At 49.1% G+C, this 24,787-nt stretch overlaps 1 protein-coding gene across 3 annotated transcripts in view; it reads left to right on the top strand.

Annotated features, from left to right (window-relative positions):
• AREL1 (apoptosis resistant E3 ubiquitin protein ligase 1) overlaps positions 1 to 24,787 on the top strand; it is a 1,423,594-nt gene that overhangs the window by 450,604 nt on the left and 948,203 nt on the right. For all 3 annotated transcript variants that reach the window (XM_069637637.1, XM_069637638.1, XM_069637636.1), the window contains 2 exons: positions 2,530 to 2,762; positions 3,305 to 3,382. In XM_069637637.1, coding sequence (XP_069493738.1) covers positions 2,530 to 2,762; positions 3,305 to 3,382 — 311 coding nt within the window. The remainder of the gene's footprint in view (positions 1 to 2,529; positions 2,763 to 3,304; positions 3,383 to 24,787) is intronic.

The raw sequence follows: 24,787 nt of genomic DNA, 5'->3' as shown, positions 1-24,787 counted from the left end.
GACACAACATGAAGACAACAGTCTTCTCTGGTGGTGCGACCGCTGAAGAGCAGTGGTGTACCAGGCGCCCAGCAACTGACACGGAGAGCAGAGACTGGAGAGGAGCTCCACGAGCCCCCAGGCGTCACCCAGCAAGCGCCTGTTCCGCTGAAAGCAGTGTGGCTGGAAACACAAACGCTATCGATTTGTGGATACCAGCGAGTCCTATAAAGGTTGGTTTCACAGAGAACAGAAACAAACGCAGGTACGAAAAACAGTGAAAGAGATACGAACATTACATGTCATGGCTGGAATAGCCACCAAAAGTATGAGGTCTAACAGGCACAGGGCCCCACTAAAACAGAGTAAAAGAGATACAAACATTGTATCTCACGGTTGTAATAGCCGCCAGAAGTACGAGAAAGTAAGAGAATCCTACGGGCTCACAGCCTCACTAAAGCAAAGGGAAAGAGATATGAACATTGTTCATCAAGACTGAAATAGCTGCCAAAAGCACGTAAGAGTACCTAACTGGGAAATGCCCCCACTAAAACAGAGTTAAAGTTATACAAACATTGTATGTCAAAGTTAGAATAGACCAACAGGCTATTAAAGATGGACAGACGCACGTCCTACGGGGAAGAAAGTGAAAAGGATGGTGAATGCTCCGCAGCAAGGCTAGCAAAGTACATGAGGCCACAGAAAACTGCAAAATACCACAGCAAGCTGGCACCCTAAGTTAAATATTATAATTGTGAAATAAAGATACCTACCAGAGAACCACAGGACTTTGGGGAGTCACAGTGCCATGAAGGTGGGAGACGGAGAAGTGTATTGTCGAGTAATTCTGAAGAGATATTAAATAAAACCAAAGATAAGTACAAGGAGAAACAGTTTTCTTTATCAAGGGGGTGAGTGAAACCCAAATAGAAGATAATTATCATTTCTACCAAGAGACTCTATGTGAAGATTCTGAAGACTATACCATTGTGCACTAACAGAACTTGGAGGCTAAAACCAAGTCTACTACAAGTTGGCCAGACCGAAGCTGACACCAAGGCTATGGTTCAAGCCTCCCTTTTCCCTTTTAGTTAGGGGTTTCCTAAAGTGGTTAGAGATTTGAATAGAAGACTTTTACTTTGGGCTTGAGGTGTGCCCTTAGTTTTAGTTTTGCTAGGTCAGGAACTTCTCTCATAGCGAAAGGGCTAGTCAGGCGTTTTTGCTTTTATGACCCAATGAAGTCTGAGTCCTCCTCCACTACGGAACTCATAGAAGGTTAGCATGAAAGGACTTTCTTCCCTACAATTTAACATGTTCCTCTTTGTGATATCCTCTTTTTTGATGTTTTTCCACTGTGACAAGTTCACCTGCGTTAACCTCCCTGTTATGATTCAGACATAGCACATTCTTTGCTGCAACATCTTCTGGCCCTATCTTAACAACCCATGTGCCAGTGAGATTAGGTCCCTTTATTTATTATTATTATTTATGGTATTTGTTAGACGCACAACCCCGGAGGCATTACGGCGTAAGTTACAAGGAATGCTTATCTGGTTACAAAGTTCAAGCCATAAATACAAAATTGGTAATGGAATGCAGTTACAACACATGCAATACTTGTCAAGGTACAGGTAAATTATTATAATACAGCACTTTACAATAGAACAGCCACATTAGGAGGCTTTGACTTATTGCGGCAAATGCAGTGGCTAGTGGTTAGAATTTGTTAAAGAGCCAAGTCTTGATGAGTTTTTTAAAGCATTGGTAAGAGGGCTCATTTCTGATATGCATGGGAAGGGAATTCCAGATTTTAGGTGCGGCGACTGGGAAGCTGGCACCCCCAGCCCTAGAGCTCTTGAATCTCGGGATGAATAAGTGAGTACTTGAACCTGATCTGAGAGCTCTACCTGAGAGTTTCTCTGAGACACAATTGTTGGGGTAGGCAGGTGCTTCATTGGAGATACATTTGTGTGTGTGTGTGTGGTGGTCAGTGTTTTGTAAAGGATTCTGGCTTGCATAGATAGCCAGTGAACCCCTCTCCTAATATCGGAGATATGTTCATTTATTTTTACGCCCACTGCTGCCCGTAGGGCTTTGTTTTGCAGAAGTTGCAGTTTGGATAAGTTGGTGCCTGTAGTTCTAGTAGGAGGATGTTACAATGGTCATGTTTGGAGAGTATGAGGACTTGGGCTAAGGTGAGGCAGTTTTGTGGGGTAAGTAATTGGCGGCTGAGTGCGATGAGTTTGGCTGTGTACGTTGTTGCAGAAGAGAGGGCACTGATATGTTTGGTCATGGTAAGATTGGAGTCTAAGCAAACTCCCAATGTTTTGACATGTTTGAGAACTGAGATGGGTGTCCCATCAATGGTGATGGATGAGTAGTCGGGAAGGGGGGCCTTTATGCTGCATCTGACCTGACACATGCTTCTTAAGTAATCACGTGTCACTATAGAGCAGCACTTATGTTTTTGAGAGCAGCATTTTGATCCTGTGCATGAGTATAATATTCATTGGTTGAAAGTACCTTAACGTAGGATCTATCTCCTCACAGAAAATGAGAAGAGTGCAGTGGAGCGCAACGTGTCCACATCGGGGGTCGGCATGTACTTTGATGCGTATCTCTACTCTGCGACCAATGCTGCAAACTCTCAATGGCAGCTCCCACCTATGCAACGGCGGCAATCTATAGCAACAGAGGATGAGGACGAAGACTCACCTTCCGACAGTTCGACGCCAGAGAAAGTAAAGAAACCTAAAAAGGTTTACTGCTACATCTCACCCAAGGTAAACCACAAATGTCTCTGGTGACTCAACTTGATACTCTGTCCATTTATGAAGGCTCTCTCCGTGTCTTCTGTAAGGTTTTACCCTGTTTCTCTCAAACCTCTTATTCCCCCTGCTCTGTGTAAGTCCCTCTTTGCTAGTCTTCTTCTGCTGACTATCTATCGAACCTCTTTTAACTGTTGGCTTCCATTTATTCTTTCAAGCTACCTCTCGGCCAGGCCTCACTCGGGCACCCCCTCTTTTGGGTCTCTCTAGGTTTCACCTTCTATTTTGCCTATCTGACACCACATCTGTTAGTCCTATGTCTGGGTTCTCCCTCAGTCATGTTTTCCTCTTCCTCTCTGTTCGCTGTTTTGCGTTCATTCTTTCGGATCTCTTTTCCCTCTTCTTATCAGCATCCTGTGGTTCAACCGTGGTCGGTTATTCTTCAGCCACCATCCTCTGGTTATGGCACTTTCTGATATTTGTTACTCTGCTCACCCGTATGTCAGGTATCATACATTCAGTGGGTATTATTTAATATTTATTATGTCCTCCCACAGCAACTCTCTGTAAAGGAATTCTACTTGAAGATCATCCCTTGGCGGCTTTTCACCTTCCGAGTGTGTCCTGGGACCAAGGTTGGTTACATTTGGGCATTTGTTCCTCTGTCAAATCATTGCAAAAGAAACCAACAGCCAACATTTTCATCATCCTCACTGCATGATTATTTATCCACATGCATGTTTTAGCTAATGACAACTTCTTGAATTGGTATTTCATTGCATTGCCCTGGTCAGCTATGAGGGTTTCAGTCATGAAGAAAATGTAATCAAAGGCAAGGCAGAAACAAAGCAAAATACATTAAGTGTGGGAGGCCATGAAATGCAAACATGGTAAAGTTCATTTATAAGGTTTGTGCTACATAGTTGTCAACCTGAGAACAGCGAGAAATATTGCTAACACAAAACATATTCAGAAATAACAGTGATTAAATTGTTATGCTTGTAGAGCTGTGCATAGCCACTGCTTGCTTAAAATCCAGCCAGCCGGGTGGCCGGCTCAGGGGCAACACGTTTGTTTTGGAAGCAAGACAGCGCTAAGCAACACAGGTTTGAAACCTGGTCTCGTGCTTAGAAAGTGATCTCGGGTATTAAGCGCGTTATAAAAGAACAATTATAATTATAGTAGACTGAAAATATTAGCTGCCGAATTTCATTTTTGGGGGTTCTGCTGTCCAATTTTATAAGACATCAAAATATTTAGCTTTTTTCCTCTTGGTTTTATTGGCTGTCTGACCTTATTTTTGTGGTCAGAGGGACCTCTTCTGAAGTTTCCTTGCCACTTCAACCCTTTTTGATGTGCTGTCCTTCGGTCACCCATATGGCTTCGAAGACGAGGCTGCTTTTTAAGCATCTCATTTTTACCATAGGATGATTATATTGCCCTACACTTGGGTTGTGACTGTAGCAATAGGCTGGTGGCAGCTGTAATTGACTTTTGGCTTCATCAGGGGAGTAACCGGCTTGACTGTATTAGTAGCCCAATGTCAGAGAATGGTAGTGATTAAGATACTAATGTATTTTGTATGCCCATCCCTTTGTGTTAGGGAACCATATGGTAGATTGTATATGGTTGTTGAGCCCAATCCTGCACCCTTTACTGGTTTTGGCTGGTCTTTGCTACAGATGGCCCCAGTACACAAAGCCAAACCTTTGTGACATGAGCCAGCCCATGCGCAAATGTGTTTATCTAGGGAAGACCCCGTGAATTTCGGAGATCATGAGCCCCTATTCGAATTGCTGGAGGTATTGCCACAAAGTTGGGCTGCTGAATTTTAGGAACAACTTTAGCCATACTGGCTGATCCCTGGGTCAGTTTTTCCTCGTTCTGATTTCACCTCTTGGCTGCTGGATGTCCTTGGGGTGTTCCCTGTTCTCCCATCAGTCTTTCCTGCCGGGTGGACATTCTGGCCTGTGTTTTGACCATTTCCTGGGTTGCTGCAGTGTTCATGTCCTTTTAAATCCTCTTGGATAAAGTGTTTTACGTCATGGAGCCTACATCACCCAGAAGAGCGTTGAGTTGTCATTACTCTGCTCTCTGCTCAATCTTAGGCCATCGTGGGTGACCCTCAACTATTGCCCCTTTTGAGGGACCATTCCTTTTTAGTTGACTGCCCCATTTTGCGCTTTGAGCTGCACAGATCCGCTTCCAACTTCTTCTCCACAAATGTTGTGCTCCGAAACCTGTAGGTAACCATCTTAAGAAGACGGATAACTCTTATTGTGCTTAATTCGGTTTGTTACTGGTCTGGAATTCAGTCCAGGAGTACAGAATCTTTGTCCCATCCCTGTAAGAGAAGCCAAGACTTACTGAGTTCTCCTGCCACCTCCGAACAAAATCGTCAGGAACCAGCACTCTAAGTACTTGTCCCTGGGTCCTGGCATACTGGTATATTAATATTCTTAGCCTTTGCCACCAGGGGTCCACTGGGTACTGGGGTAGTGGGATTTTGCAGATATCCTTCTACTGCTGTTTGCCATTTACTTTCATTGACCTGAATCCTGCTCTGCTTGCTTCTTTCTCTGGTTGTCAGAGACTTGAAACTGGTACTGGAGTTTTTCAAGAGGGTCTCTTATGCCATCCTCAGGGGTTGGATTCCTCCTTTTCCACACGTGTGCGCTAAACCAAATACTTACCAGACGTTATCCTATAACCCCATTTCTACTTATTGTATTTGTCCCGTTCATTCCTGCGGGGAACTTTTACTAACTACAAATCCCTAACTACAAATACTTATCTTAAATATTGAAATTTTACATGGCCCCTTTGAGTTCCCTGTGGTTTTCTACAAACAATTCGAATTTTAGCATGCATGTAGTATTTAGGTTCAACTGTATTAATTCGCTGCACTGCACTCCTGCTGTAGAATAGCATTAGGATACTGTTTCTGTCTCTGGTCAAATTGCATCAATACTTTCTAAGGGTTTAATGAGACCATATATATTGTTCATCTAAGCCTGCCTATTCTGACTATTTGGTAGCCCTCTGGGCGTTTTTGGGAAAGTGTTTACCCACTTTACTCCTTATAGCTACCATAATAAGTAAATGTTCCAAATTTGTATGAGTCATTTCACTACGTATAAGTGATTGTGATGTTTACAGTGAATGTGTTGGCATTTTGGGTCCTCACTATGACCGCAATTAACTGTTTGCTCTGCTGGGAGACGAGGATAGGTAAGGTATCACTTGCAGTTGGAAAACTGAAATAGCAGCATTGAGTCAAATGTGAACTTCCGGGGGGCATGGCCAGCAACCGGAGCATGAGCATGTAGCTCTCTGTGGCTCCTGGACTGCCCGTTAAAATCCTGTTTGTAATCCTGCTTGAAACCCATGGAGACGGTCCCCCGACTCAGCCGTGGCCCGGGGAATAGTGAAGGAACACCTGGTGTGAATTTGGAGGCAAAGCGCAGCGTGGAACAGCTCTGACGCGAGAGTACCATTGAGGCGCAGATCCGGAGGAAAAAATGACAGACGGAGCCGGTCGTGGGCACTCGGCCTGAAGGTGGCAGACCCTGACTGGGGAATTAGGCCAAGCCAGAGGAGCGGAGCGCCCTACATGTGAGGAGGAGGGTCAGCAGGAGCCGGGAGCAGTGCCGATAGGACTACTAAGGTGCGGATCCGGAAGAAAATATGGCCACCAGAACCAGTCGCGGGCACTCGGTCTGAAGGTGGCTGACTCCAACAGGGGAATTAGGCCAAGTCAGAGGAGCGGAGCGCCCTACACATGAGGAGCAGTGTCAGCGGGAGCCCGGAGCGGTGCCGAGAGGACTACTGAGATGCAAATCGGGAGGGAGGAATGCCCGTAAGAGCCGATCGCGGGCATCTGACCTGAAAATGGGAGACCCCGACCGGGGAATCAGGCCAAGCCAGAGGAGCGGAACACCCTACACGTTAGGAGGTGTGTCAGCGGGAGCCCGGAGCAGTGTATCCAGTGTAGGCGTGAAGCGCCACCTGACCCGAAGATGAAGAAAGCATCTTCAGGTTGCAGGCGAGAGACCAACTGATGACGCACGTCCCGAACTCCCCCTGGGCAAGAGGTATGCCAGGAAGGTAAGCAGAAGCTGATGACGAGCATCAGATTAAAAGGACAAAGCGTGAGGATCGGTGCAGCCCGGATAATTCCCTGTCTCTCACGGGAACCAAAACCAGACTTGCGCAAGGACGGATCAATGGATGAGCAGTGTGGAGGAGGAGGCCAGGGGAGCCCACAGAGGGAATATCGGCCCATGAGGTGGAGGAGTGCCGTATTGACAATAGGGGCGATTTCCCCCCTCCTTTTTTTTTTTTACTATTTCCCAACATCACAGAAACATTGAGGGGCTCTAGGAGACGACACAAGGGCATATAGCCCGGAGATAGGGAGCAGGGCATCCTAAGGAGAGGAATACTTGGGACCCGTCCCAAACAAATCCCTGTCTGAAGTGCGGAATGACTACTGCGACCGACTCCTCTAGAAGAGGGGATTGCCAGTTGGAAGGGTGTTGACCTCCTGGTGGCTTGGCTCCAAGAAAGAGGAACATGTGAGGTGCAAAGGCACAAGTTGAGGCTGGGCTACCCAGATGGGCAGATACAAAGACCCAACCAAAAAACACCAGAAACATGAGGAGACGGGCCAAAAAGTGGAAGGTGCCGGTGAAGGGGGCTCGGAAGGGGTGACTTTGAACGCCCTGATGGAAGCAATCCAAGCTACAAGATCTTCCCTTGAGGGGAGCATTAAAGAAGTAGGGCTTGATGTTTCCCTGGTGAGGGCTGATTTATGGAAGGTGTGTGAAAGGGTTACGGAGGTGGAGCAGAGAGTAAGCAACATGGAGGATGACCTGCAACTGCTCAAGAATCAGGTGGCAAGCTTGGTTGGAGCGACCAGGACTTTGGAGTCTAGAGCGGAGGATGCAGAAGAGCGTTCACGACGGTGCAACATCCGACTGGTTGGGGTTCCTGAAAGAGAAGAAGGACCTACTGCTGAACTTTTTGTGAAACAGCTCATATTAGACACCATGAGGGTGAAGGGACTATCAAAACTCTTTACGTTGGAGCGAGCACACAGGGTACTGGGCAGAGCCCCGCCCCCAGTAGGACCACCAAGGGTTATAGTGGCAGAAATATTGAATTTTAGAGATAGAGATGCCATCCTACAGGAGTCCCGGAGGGTGGGCTACTACGGGTGGGGAACACAAAGCTGCAGGTTTTTCCGGATTTCTCATTGGATGTACAGCGCCAACGTAAAACTTATGATGTAGTGCGGCACTGCCCCAGAAAATTAAACATTAAATATATGATGATCTTTCTGGCCAAATTGAAGGTTATAGCAGGAGGAATCTCATGGTTCTTTGGATCGCTGCATGAGGTGTGGGCTTGGCTGGAAACATAGCCTCAATGGTTAAGTGGTCAGAGAGAAGGTGAGAAAGAAACACAACGGTCGGATGACCGAGAAGGGTGAGGGGGTGTTGAAAATTGAGATGGGTCAGAGTGGACTGGTATAAAGGAAGAGCACCAGTTTGAAATTGAAATCGGGAGAGCGAGATATAGCTTTAAGGAAGGGTGGAAAGGAGGCAACAGGGGGGAACCCCTGGACTGATGACCGGTCATCCACTGGAGGAGGGGGAGGGTGGAGAGGACCGGTCTAGGTCAAGAGTTGGGGGGTGGGGGAGAGATCCGGGCCATGGTTGGGGAAGGTTTGGGGGGGTTGAGGGAATAGAGGGGAGATGGGTGGAGTGGGGAAGCCAGTTCGGGGTTTGGCGAGGGGTGGGTGGCAGAGTGAGGAGTGGGGGCAGGGCAGAAGGAAGAGGGTTGGTTGGAAGAAGGGCAGCAGGAGCGGTCCGGGGACGGGTGTTGGGGGTACAAACGCGTTGGGCATGGTTGCCCAGTTGGTTGAAGTTGGAAGCGGGGGCTAAAGGAATGGAGAAGAGCGACTCAAAGGAGACCAGGGGGAACTCCAGTGGGAGGAAGGAGATGACTGCAACCAGAACAGGGGGTGATGATCTGAGAATTGGGACTTGGAACATTCGAGCTCTAGGGAAGTCAAAATGTCAGCGAGTAGGGGGCTTTCTGAAGCGACACGGGATACAGCTTGCGATGATACAGGAAACCCTTATTGTATGCAAGGACCTGGATCTACTTAGGAGGTGGTGGGGGGGACTGTGGTGTGAACAACTTATTCTAAATTTGCAAGAGGGGTACTGATTTGGTTGGCAGTGGGTGTGCCTCTGCAGGTGGGTATTGTGGTTACGAATGAGGTGGGAAGGACAGTGGCACTTCAGGGTGTGCTGGAAGGTAAAGACATCTGCGTGGTCAACGCTTATGCCCCCAACGTAGATTACAAAGAATACTTCCCCTCAGTGATACAACTGGTGGTAGGGTACCGCAAGGGAGTGTTTATATGGGGAGGAGATTTCAATTGCTTTCTAGACCCGAATCTGGATAGTACAGGGAGCTCAGGCTCACTGAAGCAACAGGCAGCGTCAGCATTGCAGAAGATAATAGGGGACTGGGACCTAGTGGAACTGTGTAGGGGGGTCTCATGGACAAGATCAGGTGTACTCTTACTTCTCACAGGTGCATGGAACGTGTTCTCGCTTGGATTACTTGTTTGTTGGGGCAGAGCACTTTAGCACATTCAGCAATACGGCGTACTTGAGAAGGACCCTTTTGGATCTTTCACCCCTGGTCACAAACATGGGGGGGAGGGGATACGGCGAAGACTTGCATTGTACTCCAAGAGACTCTGTCGCGGCCCTGGAGGACGGGGCATTTCAAGAATCATTGAGGGAAGAATCATTGAGGGAAGAAATTAAGGCCCTCGGGGGCGCTGGTGCGCACGGAGAAAATGGCCGCTTAAGCCCGAAGCTCCCGCGTCACCTTTACATTCTGCGCTTATAGATCCGTACACAGGCTGGCTGGCTTGCTGTAATTCGATGTGCCGGTTGCAGTCGGGCTCATATGCGGATGGTGGAAATTTGAGTCCCCCACGGTGCTGCATTGCTGAGTTCTGCCCTCGAGAAGTTCCGCCGACACGGGCGGCGCTCCCGGGCCGACTCGCGGCTCCAGAGGAACTTACCCGACTGGCGTGGCTGCTGGTCGCTGAAGGCCGCTGTTGGGCGGAGCTATCTCCTTGGCGCCCGACTCTGATATCCTGCGGAGAAGACGTCACGGGTGACTCGTCGCTGCGCTGGATGGTCTGACCGTGTCCCGGTCCCTGCCTCGACCCATCGCTGCTGGGCTGTCCTCCCTCCCTCGCTCTGGTGGTACGCGACTCCTGCCGGTGCTGGATCCGGACTAAGCCGGACCCGGCGAACCAAGTAAGCTGCTGCCGGGAGTGGGAGGAGGAGACACGGTGCCCTGGCGGGGCCGCGAGGGTCGCTCCCTCGTGGTTCTTAGTTCCTCCAGCAAACGTGGTGCCCCTGTTGCGCCGCTTACTTCCCTTTGAGCCCCTCTGCTTGGCTTGGCGGCAGGGGGCCGGCTATACCACACACATAGTCCGATGAGCCCATGCTCTCACCTATTGAATTGTTGTGCTTCAGTTGATATACGGTTGCCGTGTTGCTGAATGCCGGTAACCCTACGAACAGCCGTTGTCAACTGGGCCGAACAACTGGGTCTACTCCTGGATTCTCTCGCTCATTTGGTGAGGCGGCATCTGGTGCTGGGTTGCAGAGTACCACTCGAGACCTCCTGATCTGGGGCTGCGGACCCCCTGATTTCTACCTGCCACTCTAGACCCACAGTCTCTTTGTATATTGGTCTGCAGTGCACCCTACGCGTTGCCGGTGTCAGATCCTGGCTGGCTGGGACGATTACTCACCCCCTCACTACAATTGCCACGCGGCCATTCTGGTTCTGCCCTGACAGCTGGGGGAGACCCCTGGGAGCCACTATACTGGTGGTTTTGCTGGACACCATATACATGTGAGGACACAATCCATCCTGATCTTGCAATCCTGCGGTGGCGTCCCGCCGCACTTAGTTGAGGTTCCCTTTGCCCGCTCCCTGGAGTGGGGGCCTCGACCCTACGGAGTTCCTGCGACGGACCCAATATACGCACAGACTCGATATAAACATGGGGGAACCGAGCAAGTCAAACAGAGCCTCTAAGACCCCTGGTGGCAAGAAGAAGGGCCCTATGGACACATTCACCAATACTGCTAGCCACGCTGTGACAATTGGCACGCAGCCGGATGAGGGAGAACAGGGCGAACGGGATGTGTTTTACAGGGAGGATAAACTGGCCACGCTAGTTCAGAACGGATTCCTGGCTGTGAATACCAAGCTGGATGAGATTGTTGCTACCATAGGCTCCTTGAAGGCCAGAATCGATAAGGAGAGTGGGCGTGTCACTGAGGTTGAAGGCAGGATAAGTGCTAACGAAGATACTATTGGGCAGCACAGTCGAGATATATCCTACATCAAAGACACGATGAGCAAGCTTCAGAGCAAGTGTGAGGACCTTGAATCCAGGTCCAGGAGGAACAATGTTTGCGTGGTTGGTGTGGCCGAATCCTTCGGCAAGGGCCAAATGGAGAAACGTGTGGAAGAACTTTTCAAATCCTTATTTGGACCCGAGGCACTGTCCAAGCACTTCCTGGTTGAGAGAGCGCACCGCACCCTAGCACCGGCGCCCAAGCTGGGGGCACCGCCGCGAACAATAATTGCTCGTCTCCTGAACTACAGGGACAGAGACACAATCCTCCGTTTAGCCAGAGAGACCGGCACATTGCACTATGAAGGCAACCGTATACATATCTATCCCGACTTCTCCGCCTCTGTCCAGGCTAGCAGACGCTCTTATGAACCGGTCAAGAAGCTCTTCAGAGAACGGCAGGTCACATACACCTTGATTTTTCCGGCCAAAATGAGAATTCAGCATGCTGGAAGATCGCACTTTTTTGAGAACCCATCTGAAGCCCCATCATATATTGAGTACTCCATACCCCTCCCTCCAAGAGGGGAGCGACCTGCCCAGAGCAATAGACCTCAGCCGGCGGACTAAGATTTACATACTTTAGTATTTTGGCATCCAGTGGTTGCTGGCCCTATCTTACGGGTCCCTTTGATCTGATATTACAGTCAGCCATCTTCTTTGAGTGGTGGCGCTGGAAGCCGGGGATGGCGGTCATGTGAGGCAACATGGCTATCCCGGGAGTATTCCACAAGTTTGGGGTCGTACACTGTCGAGTTGGGGGAGACGGTGAGGGTGGTGGGCGGGATTGGGGTTGGAAAATGGGGGATTGTTTTTTTCAAACCCCATGGTTTGTAATGGGAAGGTTCCCCCACTACATGGGTCTCTGTTTTGAGAAAGTTCTTGTGGGAAATGGTTATAAGTTACTGTTGAAACAAGTGGTCTGGAATGCACTGACACGGCCCATAACGGCTGATACTGCGTCTGAGAGGTTGCGTTACTATCCGTACATGTTTTTTTGTAAAGCTCTGCCCACGCTCTGAGGGTTAAACTTGTCTCAATGAATGTAAGGGGACTGAATAATCGTTTGAAGGCCAAGAAGGTGGGAAATTACATTGTCAGGCACGGTGCCCAAATTGTTATGCTACAGGAAACTCATACTGTTGGCACCGATAACGAGCTCATGTTGCCTGGTTGGGGCAAGTCCAGGTTCTGTACCAACTACTCGTCCCAGTCCAGGGGTGTCGCTACGTTCATATACCCGAATCTTGGGCTCCGGCTTGATGGCCATAAACTAGACCCTCAGGGTAGATATGTTCTTGTTTGGGGCTCGATTGCAGGGCAGCGGATATTGCTGGTCAACACTTATGGTCCGAATATTGATGATCCCGCCTTTTATACAGATGTATACCAATTGATCACTGCTATCGATATCCCTACTATAGTCTGGGGAGGAGATTTCAATATTGCTATGGACCAGGTACTTGATAGATCCAGCACGATTATTAGAGCACCGAGTAGGGCTGTTCTCACTATGCGAAGTGTCCTTTCCAAGCTCTCCCTTGAAGATGCCTGGCGAGTTCTCCACCCGACTGCGAGGGGTTACACGTACTATTCATCAGTGCATGATTCCGAGTCCAGAATCGATTACTGGTTTGTCTCCCCCTCTTTGATTGCTGGAACAAAGTCTTGTGAAATACTGTCCCGCGCACTGTCTGACCATGCCCCTATAACACTTGAGGTCACACTTCACAATTGCCCTAGACCCCCTAGGAGATGGAGGATGCCCGAGGGTTTGCTGAGGGACCCCGGGGTGGTGGAGGGGTTGCACGCTGAAATCTCGGAGTTCCTTGAAATTAATATCGATTCAGTTGATAGGTGTTCCACGGTGTGGGAATCCTTCAAGGTCTGGATCAGAGGCACACTACTGTCCAAATCTGTGGGTCTGCTTAAAGGAGTCAGGGCTGAACTGACCCAGACTGAAGGTGAACTGAAATTACTGGAGGACACTTACGCTCACACCCATGATAAGGCCATACTAGCGGACATACAGCAACATCTTCAGGAATTTGGCAAACTAGCCTCTAGGGAAGTACAGTACATGGCGGCCCCGATCCGAGCCCGTAGGTATGGCGAGGGCAACAAGGCGGGTAGGACACTATCCAATCTACTCAAACAGAACAGACACCCTAATCATATTACCAGCATAAATACACCCAACAGCGCGGTGTTACTAAATGAGAACGAGATAAATGCTGAGTTTGCTGGGTTTTACGAACAACTGTATAGAAATAGAGACACTAAATCGGCTACTGAGATACAGACATATCTTGAGGCACTGACGATGCCGAAACTCCATGAGGAGACCCGTCTTGCACTGGACCAACCTCTCACAGATGAGATTGCTGAGGCGATTAAAGATTTATCGTCCAATAAAGCTCCTGGGTGAGACGGCCTGCGTGCAGAGTTCTACAAGGAGTACAGCGCTGAGCTTGTTCCATTGTTATTGCGGGTCTGGGAGGAATCCCTCCAATGTAACATATTGCCTCCATCCATGAGAGAGGCATTAATAACTGTTCTCCCTAAACCTCGCCGCCCGCCTCAGGATATGTCGTCCTATAGGCCGCTATCTCTCATTAATACAGATGCCAAAATATTCGCCAAGGTACTGGCCAACAGGCTTTTACCGGCGGTCCCTGCACTTGATCACCCTGACCAGAATGGGTTTATCCCCGCTAGATCTACGGCACTTAACATGCGTAGGCTCTTTGGCATAATGGCCCAAATTGACCCGGGCAGGAACGATGTGGCCGTATCATTAGATGCTGAGAAGGCCTTCGACTCTGTGTCCTGGACCTACTTACTAGCAGTACTGTAGTCATTTGGGATAGGCCTGAACTTCATTAGGTACGTGAAAATGCTCTAGACGAAACCCGGTGCCAGGGTTCTGACCAATCAGTCGATCTCGGATATGTTCCTATTGGGGAGGGGCACTAGGCAGGGCTGCCCATTTTCGCCTATACTGTTTGCCTTAACAATAGAACCAATGGCAATAGCGTCAGGCTCCGGCATTCCAACAGGGGCATTAACCTGAAAGGGGCCACCCAGCTAATATCCTTTTACGCGGATGACACGCTCTTATATATCCGTGAACCGGAAAACAACCTAACGCCCATATTGGCGGAGATTCAAGAATTTACTGCACATTCTGGCTACTCCATAAACAAGGATAAGTCAGAGGTTTTCCCTCTTACACCGGCAACTGGCTGCCCTGGTTCTCTGGGGGGGGCTGAAGTGGTCCAATGAGTCCATCAGATATTTGGGAATACTTGTTTCGCACGGGAAAAATAGGCTATACACTGACAATCACGATGTCACACTACAGGCCTTGAAGACTAAACTGCTATTATGGGACCGCCTTCTGATATCACTCCATGGCAGGATAGCAGTTCTTAAAATGATAGTTCTACCTAAATTATTGTACCTGTTTGTGAACATACCGATTTGGCCGGGAAGACTCTTTTTCACTAAACTTAGGTCAATGGCTACAGCCTTCCTATGGCACGGGCAGACTCCTAGAATAGGGTGGGGTAAGATAATTGAACCATACTCCTCGGGTGGCCTAGTGGCACCTGACTTTGAACTGTATTATGTGTCCCAGGCCCAATTCTCTAAATATTGGTATTCCGGGGATGGAGGCCCCCTGCACGTGGATGTAGAAGAGCTCACCACCTCCCCCACGAACATACAGTCTGTAATTTTTGATACTCATTATAGGGATACATGCGATTTCAACCCGGTAAGTTGTACGATTGGTGCCTGGAGGGCAATATTTAAAAAACTGGGATTGTCGACCTTGTATAATCCGGAGGTCTCCCTCTGGAACTACCCTGGTATCCCTCCGACACATGATGTCTGCCTACGTTCAGCCTGGGACCCCAATGACGAGATGCGCCTGCGGGATATGTTTATCGAGGGAAAGTTTGCTACCCTTCAGCAGATAACTGGGGCGTTTGGCAGGGGCCCACTCAGGGTTCTGCAATACTATCGTATGAGATCGGCCTTCCAGAAACACTGGGCGTCTTTCCCTGATGAACCCCCTACACACCCATGCGTGCAGATGATCACGGCCGGGGACCGCTTCAGGGTCTCCAGCTTATATGCCATAGTACAAGCGCACACACCCACTTCTAATTTGAACAGGGATGAATGGCAAAAAGATCTCCAGTTCCCTATAGACGATAAGACTTGGGACAGGTACTGTTCTCTTACCAAGAAAGTTTCCCTGAATGCTGGACTACGTGCGATCCAGTTTAAAATTCTTAACAGATTGCACTATACCCCGGCCAAGATAGCCAAGTTTGTTTCAGATGGTCCAAGTCAATGCCCTAAATGCAAAGCGGATTACGCTGGCTCGCTTCACATGTATTGGAGCTGCCCGCTGGTGGCTGGGTTCTGGAGGGAGGTGGCGGATATACTTGAGGAAATCGCACAAATCCCCCTGGTATTGACTCCACAGAAATATTTATTCGGAGATATAGGAAAATGCTCCGAAAAGATCAGAAGACTGTTCAATGTCACATGTGCAGTGGCCAAAAAATGTATTCTGCAACAATGGAAAAATCCGGCACCACCCACTGTTAAGCAGTTCCTCCGGGAGCTGGTTTATGTACACGAGGCTGAAGAACAGTTTGTCCTCACCCGCCCTTCGGTATACAGACCTAAGGATATTTGGGGACCCCTCAGAATGTTTCTTTGTGATATGATCTCTGATGATGACGGCGATGTGTAGACGCGCCACCTCGGGAAGATGCATGGTATATGTACTGTTTTTTTCTTTCTCTTACCTTACAATGTTGACTCCAATTTGCACGATGAAGCTGTAACTGTGTTTTGTGTTTTCTGGACCACTAATAAAAAAGTTTAAAAAAAAAAAAAGAAATGATGGCCCTCTTTGAGACCAATGAGTGGTCGTTGGTAAGGTGGGAAACCTTATGGGAAGCGTTTAAGGTCACGGTTAGGGGGATATGTATAGCTAAATCGGTAGGTATTAGGAAGACCTTGCAGGAGAAATTAGGGAAGCTGGAAAAGGAGATAGCGGTCTTGGAACAGGGAATTGGGGGCAGGACAAGACAAGGGTGAGGAACTGGCTGGCACCCTGGGAACCCATCAGGAGGTACAAGACTCGCTTTCAAAATTTGACGGATTCACAGGGAGGGGGACAAGGTGGGGCGCCTTCTGGCCTGGCGGATCCGACAAGAGAAACCATGGCACACTATAACCCAGATTAGGCAAAGCTCAGGGGAATTTACCACCACCCAGGCAGGAATGAATGAAGCCTTTCTAGACTTCTACCAGTCCTTGTACATGAGCGAAAGATCGTATTCGGATGAGGACGTGCAGGAGCTTCTTAATACAGCGGAACTACCGGTCCTCACAGGGGAGGTCAGGGAGAAGTTAGTTGGACCAATTGAAGAATCTGAAATATGTGGGGTGTTAAGGCCAATGGGGAAGGGCAAGTCTCCAGGAGGGTACGGGCTCCCAGCGGAGTTGTACTGCACATTCGAGGAGCTACTGATTCCCGACTTAAAGTCTATGATTAAGCCTTTGAGGCAGGGATTCTTCCAGAATCCATGCAGTAGGCGATAACGGACCTTAAGGACTCCCTTGAATGCTCATCCTATCGACCAATTTTGTTGTTAAATGTTAATGCGAAAATTCTGGGGAAGGTGTTGGCTACCAGATTATCCAGGGTGGCCCCAGTTCTAATACACCCAGATCATTATTTTTTTTTTGTTTATTGGAGCCGAGCCCCACAATGAATCTCCTTCGGTTGCACCACGTAATGGACCAGGTCAAGGACTTCCAGGAAGATATGGTGGTGGCCTCGTTCTATGCCATGAAGGCTTTTGATTCAGTGGAATGGGAGTGGTTGTTCCGATTGCCAGGGACCTACGGGTTCGGGGACAACATATGGTTACGGCTCTTATACAATAAACCAATGGCCAGAGTGAAAACTAATAGCTGTGTGTCACAGAGCTGGACGCCGAGTAGAGGGACGAGGCAAGGGTGCCCCGTCTCCTCAATATTGTTTGCGATGGTGGTGGATCCCCTGGTGAGGTATCTCAGGAAAGAGATGGGGGACACATGTATTTTGGTGGGAGGGGTATGGCATGTGATTTCCCTATACGCTGACGTTCTTTTGTTATGTGGGTAACCCGGTAGACAACCTACCAGTCCTGCCAGAGGTGCTGAGTAATTTCCGGAAATTGTAGGGATAGCGCATCAATACTGAAAAGTCAGTGTTCTTTCCACTGGGGAGCCTTCGAGGCCCTGCCGGACTGTGGACTTAGATGGGAGGGAGAATCGTATCAGAATCTGGGTATCCAGATTTTTCACAGTATCAAGGAGACATTCATGTACAACACGGGCAGAGCTCTCTCTGGGATGGGAGAATCAGTCCAATTTTGGAAAGGGTTGCCATTATCATTGATGGGTAGAGTAGTCCTATGCAAAATGGTTATCCTTCCGAGACTCCTTTATTTCTTCACTAATATATACTGTGTGCAATTAAGAAGGTCTTATTTAAGATCTTAGATGAGCGACTGGAGGAACTTCTGTGGAACTCGGGGAGGAGGAGGAGGCTCTCTCTAGCGACATTAAGTTGTCCATGCCAAGACTGGTGTTTGTTTGCCTAATTATGAGCGATCTTTTATGGCAGCTCGGCTGCAAGCAGTGTTGCTGTGAACCGACCCGGGGGGGGGGGGCTACTAAATTGGCTATTGGGGAACCTACCAGCTTACCAAGGGGCAGTGGAAATATTGCGGGGAACGGTTGGAGGGAAGGGCACCACTAACGTTTTTCAGGTGGTCCGGGAGATCTGGAAGAAACTTTTGTGAAGTAAGCAGGAATTGGGGTTTTATAGCGCAGACCTACTGTGGAGCGTGGAACTGGGGCTTTAGGCGGCGGTACAGAGAATGGGGTTCTCGGGATTGATATAGAGGGGGTGTGCCTCGGTGGGGGCTTTATTTGCAGGAAGCAAGGTGCAGCCATTTGAGGAATGGAGGCAGTATTTCCAGTGGACAATTCCTGGCCTATGAGACAATGGTCGCAAGCTTAGCCAAACTATGGGAGGATATCTCAGAGGAACCAACTACGATCCTATTAATGCAAGTATTGCTATCCCAAAGGGAGGGAAGGGCTAGGGTTTCTCGTATTCATCAATCAATAGGGGAGTTATTCCCTGCAGAGGAGCTGACAGTTAAGGCCAGGTGGGAAAGAGATGTGGGGGAACAGATCTCGGAAACAGACTGGGCAAAAATGGGGGAACAGATCCGAAAGACCTTGAGAAATGCTAGATTCCAGTTGATACAATATAATGTCCTGCATAGGGTATATGTAACACCCGTGAAATTGCGCGCGATGAATGACACCTTAAGTGCAGACTGCCCAAAATGTGGGACTAAGCAGGCAGAGATTTGGCACATGTTGTGAGGATGTTCGGTGATCAGGGACTACTGGCATGCAGTGGTAGCGAGAATCAATGGGCTACTGGGTTCCAGCTTTGCGTGTGCCCCAAGAGTGTGTCTATGGGGGTTATTGCAGAGTGGGAAGTGCTACAAGGCACAGAGGCGATTGGCCCAGTTTATGTTAGTACTGGCCAAAACGAGGGTTGCCATAGGATGGAAGAAACCCCAAGGGCCATCTTTGAGGCAGTGGATGGAGGATATTCGCAGATGGGGGATGGCGGAATGGGGAGTTATGAAGAAGAAGACCCGGGACTCGGGGTTGAAGGAGGGGGTAGAGGTGGACTGGAGCCAGCTGCTAAATGAATTATGTTCCTTAGTGGACTTGAAGCCCCCATGAAGGTGGAAAGGGAGAGTTGTTGGAGAGGGGAAGTATCAGAAGGGAGGAAGATGGGAGATATAGGGTTAACTCGATTGCACAGAGGAGAAGGTGAAGGAAACGATACTCGGACCCGCATAACCGTGCCCCTATTGAGATTGGGGACCTCAGCACTTACAGCACTAGTAGATGATGGCTAATAGCTGTTTATGACGGTTTGCAAAATCTCACCTAGTGACTGGATGCGGGGTGGTGGCCCGTGAGGGGGGCAGGGGGTGGAAAGTAGTACATAGTTGCCTATGCTACGTGATGTAATTACTCAAGACCCATTCTATGCCAATTTGCTTCATGTTATAAAATTGTGTCTAATAAAAAGCTTTATTTTTTTTAATGTGACCTTCTGGAGCTTACAAAACACCTCCATTCGACTTTGATTGAACTTTCTCTGCCCTCTCCTGCTCCTGCCCGCTCTTTCCTCAACAGACCTTTCCAACTACTTCTCTAGTAAAGGCTTCCAACTTAGTTCCTTATTTCTCCCCTCTACCCTTTCCTCTGTTCCTGATGCTATTTCCATTTCTCCCACTCATTTCTTTTACAAATGTTCTTCCCTACCTAACTCCTGCCCATCACACCGCTTCCCCTGTCGACCCTGTACCCCCTTCCCTTATTCCCAAAGGCTTTCCACATATCATTTCTTTCCTAACTGGCCTCCTCAACTTTTAACCCTCTCTTCTGCTACCTCTCCCTCAGGCTTCAAACACGCTACTATTCTTCCTATCCTAAAAAAGGCTGCTACTTGTCCCTTCCCTTCTCTTCAATCTGTGAGAAACCTGAGGTTCTGATGCTTGTTACTCTGCTTAGAATCACATGCTGTGCATAAAGTCCGACATCCAGTGATAACCGCAGAGTTTTGCAATCGAAAGGGGACGTCGACATGGGCGTGTCTGTAACACTATTCCTACGTGACGTGTAGTGTACCCAAAATCCCTCACGCATTGAGGTCCGTCAGATTGTTTTTTCCGCCCAGTATACTGGTCGCCTTATGCAGAGCTCGTCCACAGACATTGCTATTACAACCTTTGGCTGTATATTATTAAGTTATTGAATATTATCCTACCATCCCTTCCATCCACGGCTATTTCCAGATCTCTGCCGAAGCCGGTACCATGCAACTTCAACGGACAGTGTCCCAAGCGGCGCTGCCAACCACATGGCCTGGCCTTCTGGCCGGCCTATACAGTAGGGAGAGTGGGGTCGGGGTGGACACTTCCTTTTCTAAGAATGCCTTTCCCTTTCCTCGCTCTTTGTTCCCTGGGTCTTTTCGTCACTATATATTTCCACAGCTCCGTTTAGGTTTTGCCCTTCTTGTAAGACCAAATTTTCCTGGAAGGATAAACACCGTAAGTGTAATCGGTGTCTGCCCCTTAATCACGATGAGACGGTTTGTGCAGCTTGCAAGCTCCTGCGTCCGAAGACACTGAAGGAGCGCCGTGTTAAGCGGTGGTTGGCGTACAGAATGTCGCAGGCCGAGTCCAGTTCTGCCGCTCCCACAACCGCCGATTGTGACGAGGGACTGAGGGACTGAGGGACGAACAGGCCTCTGATTTGGAAGCGATTGACCTCTTGGTGGAGCATTCCCACTCCGCGCCGTCTGTTCCCGGTCCCGCCAAGCAAGACTCAGGTCCTGCTATGGGGACTGTACACCCCGGTGACAAAGATGCACACTCTTCACACACTAAGAGCACAACCCCAGTGACGCCCTCAACGAAACAGTTGAAGCGGTCCATAGTGCCAATGGGCACACCAGAAATTTCAGCCATGCCCGCCGATCATCAGGATCGGCAGCCCTCCCTGCAACCGCAGGTGCGCCTTACGACTAGGCCCTCTAAATTGATGGGCGCTGCCCCCAATATTCAAGAGATCATCGAGACACATCGGAATATGGCGTCCACGGTCGAGAAGGCTCCGGTTCCGCTGAAAGTAACTGCGCAACTGCAGGCCCGAACTACACAACTTCCTGACTAAGAGGTGATTACCGAAAGCATCGCTAGGATCATTTCAGCGGATAGTCAGAAGCAACGGTCCAAGGATTCGTCGAGACCCAAGGACAAACCCAAGGACTCATCGAAATCCAGGGATAGGCCGAAGGATTCATCAGAACCCACGGAGAGGCCTAAGGACAAACCGAAGGACACGCATTAACCATCAGTCCCCCGAAAGGACTTTTCGGAAGGCACTGGAGGGATTTCTTCTATGTTAAAGGGGAAATCTCGATGTTCTGCAATGGAAGATCCATTACAAGAGCCCTTTCCACCCCTGGACCTCTCTGGTTCATCTATTTGGACCAGGGAGAAGTTTGAGGGATGTATGGAGAGGCTAGAGAGATGTGTAGAACTCTGAGAAATCCACGCCCAAAAGGCCTAGAGAGGAGAACCACCCTCTCCCTGTGGATAAACTTCAAAAAGTCTTTGACCCTTCTCAATAAGAAGAAGAGTATATTTATGACCTCACTGAGGAGGAGGGTCCTGTGGACGTATACAGTCAGGATGAATATCCCTTTGCTGACACTGAGGATGTTCATTTGGACTCCACAGAGGGTTGGGGGACAACCCTGACCCGGTTGATCCTCCGCCTTGGCAGTCACCTAATCCAACACCGGAATCTGATGCCTTGTGCTTGGATTTCCCCCCAACCACACCCACTTGACAAGCCTCCCCAGTTGATGACCAAATGGCGTTCAACGCTATATTAAGGAAAGCAGCGGAACATTTCCACATTGCTACCCAGGAAGCTGCTCCAGAAGCCGATTTTGTGGAGGACATACTAAAAGAATAACCACCGGCCAGCCAAGCTATTCCTCTGTTAAATTCGATCAAGAAGCAGTTGGCCCCTTCTTTATTGACGCCTGCCCTAACTAGAGCAGTAAATCCTAGGGTAGAAAAATAGTTTCAACCTTACCCCTCTGACACCCTTTTATATCAGGGGCCATGCTACTCCAGATTCACTGGTAGTAATAACCAGGAAGAGAGCAGGGATTCCCCTATCAACTGGGGAGGCACCCCCTGACAAGGAGTATAAGAGGCTATACGCTCTAGGGAAAAGAGTCACCGTGGCTGCAGCCTTTTCCTCTCTCATTGCAAATAATACAACCTTGTTGGCTAGCTATGCCGATGCACAATGGGCCATGCTACAGGTGGGCCTTCAAGAAGTCCATGAACCGCTGCGAGCTCGCCTGCTCTCCACGGTGGCAGAAGGCAGGCAGGTTAATCAAAGTATCCTTAAAAATACTTTGGATGCAGCAGAGACAGCTGGCAGATCCTTGGCTCAAGGTACCCTCCTGAAGAGGCACGCATGGTTACGCAACTCTGGTTTTAAACTAGAGACTCAAGCCTCATTAATAAATAAGCCGGTGGAGGAGACTAATTTATTTGGGAAAGCGGTTGACAAAGCGCTCGAAACTGCTAAGAAGGAGCATGACACCCTCAAGACCCTGGATCAGATCACCCAGATGCCTTTTCCGAGGAGGGGGAGCGAGTCTAAACGGTCCTTTCATGGTCAACGTTTCCCTCAGAACCAATACAACTCTGGAAATTACCCAAGGAGCCAACACCTATACCACCCCGTATCCCCCAAGAGGCCAGCAACGTAGTAATGGAAGGGGCTGGAATTCTACCCCTTGAGGCTCCCCGGCCTCAGGCCAAAAATGACCGCAGATACGGGTCCCTTCCCATGCCTCCCCGGTCGGGGGCCGGCTAACATCATTTCTTCAAGCATGGGAGGGGATAACTACAGGCCAGTGGGTACTCAAGACCGTTGCCAACGGGTACTGTTTAGAATTCTGCCAGTCCCCCCAATTCAGACCTCCACGAGCAAGACGCCTGCCGCCAGAACATCTGCGCATCCTGCTACAAGAAGTCGAGACCCTATAGGAAAAGGGCGCCATAGAAGTCGTGCCTCTTCTACAGGTAAACAAGGGTATTTATTCAGTGTACTTCCTTATACCCAAATAGGATCTCACCATGCGCCCTGTACTAGATTTGCACCCAGCAAACACATTTGTCAAGCCCCAAAGGTTTCGCATGGTCACTGTGCAGGAAGTAATTCCCCTGCTCACACAGGGGGATTGCATGGCAACATTGGACATGAAAGATGCATACTTTCATATCTCAATGTTGACGGCACACAGAAAATACCTTAGATTCATAATACAGGACAAGCACTATCAGTTCAAGGTACTACCTTTCGGCATAGCCTCAGCACCAAGGGTATTTACAAAGGTACTGGCAGTGGCAGCAGCACACCTGCGCAAGTTATCCATCCCGGTTTATCCTTACCTCGACGACTGGCTCATAACGTGACTCTTATGAAACATGCCTGTCAAATAGCCAAAAGACCATAGACCCCTTATTCAGCCTGGGATTCTCCATCAACGAGAAGAAGTCCAGCTTAGACCCCAGTCAAGGCAAGCAGTTCCTAGGGGCTCTAATTCGAACAAAGGACGGCCTCGTCTTCCCCTCCAACGAGAGGGTCCAAAACATGCTGTTTCAGATCCCTCAATATGTAGCCAGTCGAGAGGTGACAGTACGCAAGGCTATGCGACTGTTAGGAATGATGGCATCATGCATTTATTTGGTTTCTCACGCGTGCTTGTGCATGCGTCCGATGCAGGAGTGGCTCAACAGCCAGTGGTGTCAGGCCAGTGGACAATGGGACGATCTAGTGGTTGTCTCGCCAGCCCTCGTTCTCTCGCTATGGTGGTGGTCGAGGGAGAACCTCTTGAAGGGGAAATCCTTCACCACCCCTGCAGTGGATGCCACTCTCACTACAGACCCATCTCTCACAGGGTGGGGAGCTCACCTGCTTCAAGAGACAGTGCACAGAGTTTGGTTGTCAGACATGGCATCCAACCACATACACCTGTTGGAACTTTTAGCAGTATTCAAAGCATTGAAAGTTTTTTAGACACAACTGCGGGGAAAGATGGTCCTGGTCCTCACAGACAGCACCACAGCTATGTATTATCTGAACAAACAGGGGGGCACTCACTCTCCAGGGCTGTCCAAACTGTCCAAGAACATTTGAAAGTGGGCTCTCAAACACATGTTCCTGTTATCATAACATGTTCCAGGGGAACTCATTCTTCTGGCAGACGGACTTAGCAGAGATTTCCCACCATCCATGGAGTACGAATGGCGATTACACGAAGACATTGTCTCCAACGTTTTCGCAGAACGGGGCTTCCCAGAGATCGACTTCTTTGCAACTCTGGAGAACGCTCAATGCCAAGAGTATGCCTCCAGGTACCCCCAGAACTGCTCCAAGGGGAATGGACTCTGGATCACATGGTCAGGGAAATTTGTTTACGCTTTTCCCCCCGACTCCTCTACTCATCAAGATAGTGCACAAAATGCACCAGGAACCAGTCACCATGATATTGGTGGCCCCCATGTGGGCCCGCCAACCCAGGTTAGCTCATCGGATGGAGATGTCTCTATCCCCCCCAGTGAAACTACCTTGCCCGTACAACATGTTGTCTTAGGACAAAGGGGAGACACTACACCCATGCCCGCAAACATTGTACTTAGCGGCCTGACTCCTGAGGTTATAGAGTTCAGGCACTTACAACTCCCTCAGAGATGCACGGACATACTTAAGGAAGCGATAAAACCCAACACGTGATATTGCTATTCCAGTAAATGGAAACACTTTATCTGGTGCAAAACCAGGGCCGTCAATCCCATTGACT

Source organism: Ambystoma mexicanum, chromosome 14 (assembly GCF_040938575.1).
Source record: "Ambystoma mexicanum isolate Mex_15411 chromosome 14, UKY_AmexF1_1, whole genome shotgun sequence".
NCBI classification, from domain to species: Eukaryota; Metazoa; Chordata; class Amphibia; order Caudata; family Ambystomatidae; genus Ambystoma; species Ambystoma mexicanum.
This window is presented reverse-complemented; position numbering and strand designations above follow the sequence as displayed.